Source organism: Microcaecilia unicolor, chromosome 6, assembly GCF_901765095.1.
Source record: "Microcaecilia unicolor chromosome 6, aMicUni1.1, whole genome shotgun sequence".
Taxonomy (NCBI): domain Eukaryota; kingdom Metazoa; phylum Chordata; class Amphibia; order Gymnophiona; family Siphonopidae; genus Microcaecilia; species Microcaecilia unicolor.
In genome coordinates this window covers 100,964,996-100,972,827 of record NC_044036.1, presented here as the reverse complement: position 1 = coordinate 100,972,827, position 7,832 = coordinate 100,964,996, and the positions used below count along the sequence as shown (strand labels likewise).

General features: G+C 36.3%; 1 protein-coding gene across 1 annotated transcript in view; it reads right to left on the bottom strand.

Annotated features, from left to right (window-relative positions):
• Positions 1–217: 217 nt before the first annotated feature.
• The window catches only part of NEK7 (NIMA related kinase 7), a 132,197-nt gene continuing 124,582 nt past the window's right edge, over positions 218–7,832 (bottom strand). The window contains exon 10 of the mRNA XM_030206054.1: positions 218–3,230. Coding sequence (XP_030061914.1) covers positions 3,120–3,230 — 111 coding nt within the window. The 3' untranslated portion in view covers positions 218–3,119. The remainder of the gene's footprint in view (positions 3,231–7,832) is intronic.

Here is a 7,832-nt window from a genome sequence, read left to right as displayed (position 1 = left end):
AATATCAACTGTTTACATTTTTAACCATACTACTATGAAGGCTGTACTACATTTACTAACACCCAAAGAGCAGTCAGGATAGTACTATTTTTAGAACAGTAACAAACAATAAAATATGGGAATAACCAAGTGGTAACAAGTAGCTCAGAAATCCTTCAATCACAAAACTTAAGCAAATAGACCTTTGAAATCACCTGCTGGACACAGTTAACCAGTTAGTATGTTTCTCTCAGGTTTATTTATTTTAGCATCTTATACAATTTTCTCAAGACCAAAAATGGAAATCTTTATGGTATGTCTAATGCATAACAAAATACAGCATTTCACAAGGGAAGTCAATATAATTACAGTACTACTGAAACACTGTGTAAGGCATAGAATAATTATGCATTTTTGGTTATAAACATAATACATTCATTTTAAAGAATAAACATTTAATGCAATAACATTTTGGTTATAATAAATATGGTAAATGTTAACAGCAACACCATCACTATTTTAACTTTACAAGAGTGTTTTGTAGTAGATACTATGCAAAGTTAAGGTGTTCATAAAACAGCTGCAATAATTGTTTCTCAATTTACAATTCTTACATACTGTGAAGCATTTTTAAGTATGGGTAAGCTTCTGGCCCCATCGTAAACCTTTGTAATGCATAGAAATGTCGCCCAACATTTCTGTCTTTATTGGGTAACATGTACCAATACCTCAAACACTTATTTGAATCAGATGTACCATTCAATTTGTTGAAATCAACAAAACGCTTTCATCTATTAAAGTTTAATTAGTGAAGTAAAAAAACAAAAGCCAAAATAGCTTTTGACATGCATTTGAAAAAAAGAGACTGAATTATCTCCATAATTTTCCTAGAAACAGTCCTATTGAGGAAAACTGAACCTGGCTAAACACCGGCCTACTGCCAGAGTTGGACAAGTGTGTTTGGTATTAGCTGAGGTTACATTAAATGAAATATCTGATACAAAAAGCATCCCTTGCATAAAGAATTAATGAATATTTTTTTTGAATAATTTTACCTTATTGTGTGCAGTGGTAATAGTATTGGGGGGACAGGAAAAAAGGTTAGAAGGAGTTAAACCTTTTTAGTTCATGCTACTGTAGAGGTCTCAGGGAATGAATGTTTGCTTTGGTATAAGCCATTTCTATTCAGTTTACTATAAAATTTTAACCTATTAAAACTGTTCAATCCATAATTATGCAAATAAAATTCCTAAGAAAAATTAGTATAGGGATTGCCTGATACAGACAGCAAAACATGTTAAAAAAAATCAGGCTTGCATTCAGAGATTATGCCTCAGAAGAAAGTGGGGGAAAGGTGTTTCCTTAAAACACAAATCAATACAACAACTTTGAATCTTATATTCATTGCATTCTATATACTTCCCTTTGTAAGAAAAGAATGTTTATTAATACGTTGGAACGTGTCAAAACTTCTTTATGAAGTACTGGGAATAGTACAAAAACTATGCAGGTCTGTTCTTGTGTTAAAAGATATTTGTGGAGGAGCCAGGTTATAGATATCAAATATATACTGAATCAAACTCAGAGAAATCCATTGGTTACTTAAAAGTACCGTTACTTTTCTTTCTGAGCATTTGCACTCTTCCCAGATAAAAAAGGATTCTTTCTTAGCTCTCCCCTCAACAAATACGATGTGTGCAGCCCCAGTTGATTTATTTTTCATACTGGCCCATTTTCACATCTTAACAACTAAATAAAAACCATAATCAAAGTTTAGAAAGTGTTAAAGATCAGATTTCTGAGGAAAAGCCAACATTTTGTTGCTGATATGTAATTATAGACTCAGGTGCTTGTTTTTCTAACACCAGAAAGGCAACTCTGGTGCTTCTTTTATTGCATTTTGAAAAGTGTAAAGTGGTATTAAAATACCAGACATAAGTGAAAGGAACATGTTTCCTGCACTAACAAAATCCATTCGTTTATCATGACCCACATTTTAAAGCTTTTTTTTTTTTTTTTTTAGATCAATTAAGTTTGAAATTGCAATCAAGTCACAAAAAATGAGTCAAGAAACTGTATTCTGAAATGAGTTTACCAGCATACTTAGCGCACTATCTGAAACAGGTTTGAATAAAGGCACTTTTGTTAAGAGAAATATAAAATTAAGAGCTGCAGAAAATAAAATAACTTTCTAGAAGGTAAACACATACCTGACAGCAGACAAAATAAAAGCAGAAGTCTGGTCCAACAAGATCCAGGAAGCAAATATGGTTTTAAACTGGAGAAAGCAAAATTTGGTATTGCCAAGATAACCCAGAAGGCTTAAAAATTGTACTAACAGCAATAACACAAAAAGCCTTAAGGGACCATTAGACCTAAAGAAAAAAAAATCATCACACCAGCTAAACAAATCCGTAGTCACCTTTCTGTCCCTTGGACTCATTTACCATCTTGATACAATGAGAGATGAACAGGCTTACTTACATGTGCTATTCCTAGTGGGAGACGAAAAATGTGTTCAGAAACCTGGTTCACTTTCAAAAGTAGCATTTTCAGGACGGAAGTTGAACAGTTCTTTATGTTAATATGGCTGTCTGGATGAATGGCTCTACATTTATTTTCAGAAGCCCAATACTTTCAAACTACAACTACAGCAAATGTAAAATAGAACACACGTCTAATGTTCATTTTCCTAATAAAATAAAGATCAACGTAAATTCATTAATCGGTGCTAATATACAACTGCCATAAATTACTGAGCTATGAAACAGGTTCAGACAACTTCTTCCTAAATAATGACTAAAATACAAGTCGTGCAAAACTGCAACCGTGGATTACTTTGGAATCGGATCCCAGGTAGGAAAGCTTTAGTTATCAGCAGAAAGATAATCTGAATATCCTTAATGTGGAGTGACCAAAGTCCATTACTTTGGCTGTTCTTCTTTAATCTGATCAGGTCTCGTATCTCACTGAGAACTCTGTATTTATACTACCACCCAGCTTAAAATGAAGCTCATATGAAAACTGGTTAAGGATTCAATGCCATCAGGCAGCTCTGAACAGCTGGAAAAATAGAAGGGATGATTCACTCAAAAATACTTGAAAACTTCTGGCTCTGTTCTTCATAATCTGCAGTGTGCTTAGGTGCTCGCAGTAAGTGCATGCATACGTTTAGCCACCTCATAAACATAGGTTATGTCAGGTCGCTTCTCAGGATCAGGGTTGATGCACGTATTAACTAACATTCGAAGCTGGAAAGGGAAAACAAAACACAAAAACATCAGTATTAAGGACAGGACACCAACACCTTCAGGATTACAGGGATGCAGGAGTTCATACCTTGAGTGCCGCAAACAGTTCAGATTTTCAGGATATCCCTAATGAATATGCACGTTACAAACAAAATTCTACCACCTAGGTGCATAAAACATATTATAAAAATTTTTGTGAAGGTGCCCTTGTGACAAAGTAGAAATAAAATATATCACAGACACCAGTGAGGCACCAGTTTTCCACTTCTTTCATGTGCCTGATCATTGGATTTATTTGTGAGTTTTTGTTTTGAGAGGTTTTTTTTTTTTGTTAGTGTGAAGTTATTCATTATATATTTTTCATATGATTTAGGAGGTACCACCTGATGAAGCTTATAAAGCAAAACCTGGATCCAAGGGGTGGATTATATATTTTATGCACCATATCTGTCAACAGCAGTCGTTTCTCAATGGCATTCTTTGGTAAAGCGTCCTTCATTTGAACTAACACGCTGGATTGATGAGATCAGTGTTTTGAGTTTATTCTGCCAATTACTCTGTCTGTGAATTGCAATACCACTGGTGAGGAAGTGCAATGATATATAACGGTGACTGAGATTTTTCACTTTAAGTCAAAAGGGTTTTTCTGAGCACCTTCACAAAGATTTTTACAAAAAAAAAATTATTTTATGCACCTGGTTAGTAGAATTTTGTTTGCAACATGTGTTAATCTAGGATATGTTCTAATTTAGTTGTTCAAAATTTTAAATCCCATTTGATATTTAGGGGTCCTTTTACTAAGCTGTGGGAAAAAAGGCCCTGCGATAACGGCAGGGGCCATTTTTCCCGTGCGCCAGGGCCCTTTTTACTACAGCAGGTAAAAAGACCCTAAAAAAAAAAAAGTGGCCATGCGGTAAGATTACTCTTACTGCGTGGCCATGTAAGGAGGGAGGGAGGGAGGGAGCATTTACGGCCACCCACTGAAGTGGCGGTAAGGACTCCTATGGTAACCCGGCGGTAAACGGGCAGTGCACGGTGATGAGTGCCATGCTACAAAACAACATTTTTCTACAGCGCGCCAGAAATGTTGCACACTCGAGGAACTACAACAAGTGGCTGCGTTGGGCTGGCAGTAGGTTCCACGTTAGCGTGTGGTAAGCCCACGGTGGGCTTACTGACACTTTGTAGAAGGGCACCTTAATGACTATGCATGAGAGAGATCAGCATACCGTGGAGGTGGTATCCATACAGATCTCTCTATGCATATTCATTAGGGATATCCTGAAAACCTGTTTGTTGCACTCAATGTCTGAACTCCTGTATCCCTAAGGTACAACTTCAAAACTATTTGTGGATAAACAACTTTTAATGTGATACTTTTTCCAAAGAAAATGTGCCATTAGAAGAAAGGGCTAATATGGCCAATATTTTTATGTTGGTCCAATAAAACATATCAAACCTGCAAAGAATCCAATGTGATCCCAAGAGCTACTAAAATGATTACCACTGTTAACGTTTGGCACTAATGGAACTGCCAAAAAGAATAGGGGGGAGGGGAGCGCTGAGAAGATACCAGTATCAGAATGGAAGATTCAAGTACATTAACAATTCTGTTGCATTTATTTTTGTTTTCAATGAAAATCATTTTTGAAGTTCCTCAATAAAGTAGTCAATATTTGAACAATGTTTAATGAATAAGCAATAGCAGATTTGCAAATTACTTAAATCTAGCATAATCTATAGATGAATATAAAATCAAAAGTGCAATAGCAAGAACACAGGGGAGTTAAAAGAAAATCTTAAATTGCTCACTATCAGAGGGAAAAGGTCTGGCAGAGAACATTCTTTTGAGGACTGGCTGAGATGAAATGTTTTTTTCAAAATTCAGTTTCAATTTATGGGTGTGGTTATGCAGTCTTCAACTAATTTGACACAGAATTTAATTCTAGCATACATATTAGTCAATGTACCTTCCCAACGAATAAGTAATATCATCTACATAAATAAAAATTTTCACCGCATCTAATGTTTTACCTAAAGAGAACATTACTATATTAAATACAATGGGTGACAAGAGAGACCCCTGGGGAACACCACAGTCAGGGGCCTAGGGGGAGGAGATCTCATTCCTCATCCTAACCTATGTCCCTCAGTGTCAGGAGCCCTCTAAACCCGTTCAAGACCAGACCTACAAACAGCAATTTCATCCAACATCCACAGCAATATCTCATGGTTGATCACATCAAATGCTGCAGATAGACTGAACTGAATTAGCAGCACCTGAATTTCCTTACCAAGCCAATATTTCATTTCTGTTAGCAAAGCACATACTACTGTCTCCATACTGAAACTCTTCCTAAAGCCAGATTGGGAAAAAGGTAACATATTTAGAGCAATATGATATTCTACTAGTTGTTGTGTAACTATTGTCTCTACAATCTTTGCAAACAGGGGATAAATGCCACTGGTCTATAATTATTTATTACACTTGTACCCCGCACTCTCCCACTAAAAGCAGGTTCAATGCGGCTTACATCGTAATAGGGATTACAGAATATTGATAAAGACAATAAAGTTAAGTATAGCAGAATAATAAAAGAGACTAAGTAGGTAGAGAAGGACAGGGTGAAGGGAGTAGGAGAGGAGTGAGCATGGGTAGGAGAACATTGGAAGGAGGGTGGAGGAGGCGGGAGGGGGATATGTGTTGGGTAGTAGGGTTCATAGGATTAGTTTGGGTCATTAGGGTAGGCTTGTTTGAACAGATGGGTTTTTAGTGATTTCCAGAAGGGTAGATAGTCACTGATTGATCTAATAGGTCTAGGGAGGGCATTCCAGAGTTGGCTGCCCATGAAGGAGAAATTGGATCCATAAAAGGTTTTATATCTGAGACCTTTGCAATTAGGGTAATGTAGGTTGAGGTAAGTATGTGAAGTTTCAGATCTGTTTCTGGTGGGAAGGTCAATCAGATTAAACATATAGCTCGGAGATTCACCGTGGATAATCTTGTGGATTAATGTATGGACCTTGAAGTTGATACGTTCTCTGATAGGGAGCCAATGAAGTTTTCCACGAAGAGGTGTTACGCATTCAAATCGAGATTTGCCAAAAATAAAGTCTTGCTGCTGTATTTTGGGCAGTTTCTAGTTTTTTCAGGATGTGGGTCTTGCAGCCTAAGAAAATACTATTACAGTAGGCGTGGGTAAGTACTGTAGATTGTACCAAGTTCCGTAAAGTATTCAGGGGGAGATAAGATTTTACACGTTTCAATATCCACATCATGCTGAACATTGTCTTTGTAGTGGATTTTGTGTGACTTTCGAGCGAGAGATGGTCGTCTAATGTCACTCCAAGGATTTTCAGATTGTCAGATATGGGGATGTAATGTCGGGGGTTAAAAGATTAGTAGGAAGGAGCGCGGAGTGTTTGGATGAGAGGATTCGGCATTATATTTTCTCTTTGTTTATTTTCATATTGAAGGCGTTAGCCCAACAGGTTAAGATGTTTATGCCCAAGGATATTTTGTCGAAAATTTCTGTTAGATTTAAAGGGAATGAAAATGGTGACATCATCAGCGTAGATGAAAGGGTTGAGACCATGTCTGAATAGAGCTTTGGCCAGGGGGATCATCATCAGATTGAAAAGGATCATAAGATAAAACATTTGACTGCATGTGTGTATGCCAGAAGTACACACTGGAGCCGAGTTTTATACATCAGAGAACTAGTCATCTGAATTATTAAAGACTAAGCAGAGATTTGGGTCCCAATGGATTTTTTTTAAATATTGGTGTAAGGATGATGCGACTCAGATAACTGGGGTAATACCCTTGTTCCAGACACAAATTTAACCAAGATATTAACCATCCTAAGAAAACAGAGCTGAGATTTAAACAAATAGGTAAGACTATCCAAGATACAGTGAGAAGAGGACTATCTTAACAGCAACTTTGTCTCTTCAAGACTGACTGACTTAAAAGAGGTCCAAACTACTACCATGAATACCCAATTCTACTGACAATGGTCTAATGGAATAATTTAATATTTTTTTCTGGCGATGCAGATTGCAGTGCTAAACGTTATCACCAATTTTAGATTTAAAAAACTCCGCTAGCTCCTGGGCTGAGGGTCTATATTCATTCTCCAACTGTATGACCTCTTCTGTATCTAAACAAGACAATTAATCACTGTAAACAATGTGTTAGAATTTCATTCATCTATACCTATCAATTCAGAGTAATATTTTCTTTTAGTGGATTTTATTAATTTTTAATAAACTCTATTCTGCTCTCTCCGGTTTAACCTATTGCTAGTTTACTTTTTTGCCATAAGCGTTCTAATCATCTACATACTCTCTTTAATGAAAGTAATTGTTTATTAAAATGAAGAAAAGTAGTTCTTTTCTTGTTTTTTTTTTCATACAAGGGATCAATTTTATCTAGCACTAAGAGATGATGCTCATTCCAAGCTTTCCACTGCACTTTGGGATTTGGGTAAGGAGGATCTAATAACATACACATACTACTCCAAAAATTCTATTTTCCTCTCAAAAAATGTTTATCTTCCCTAGCCTTAAACGTATTGGCCACACATTTCCAAAATACGG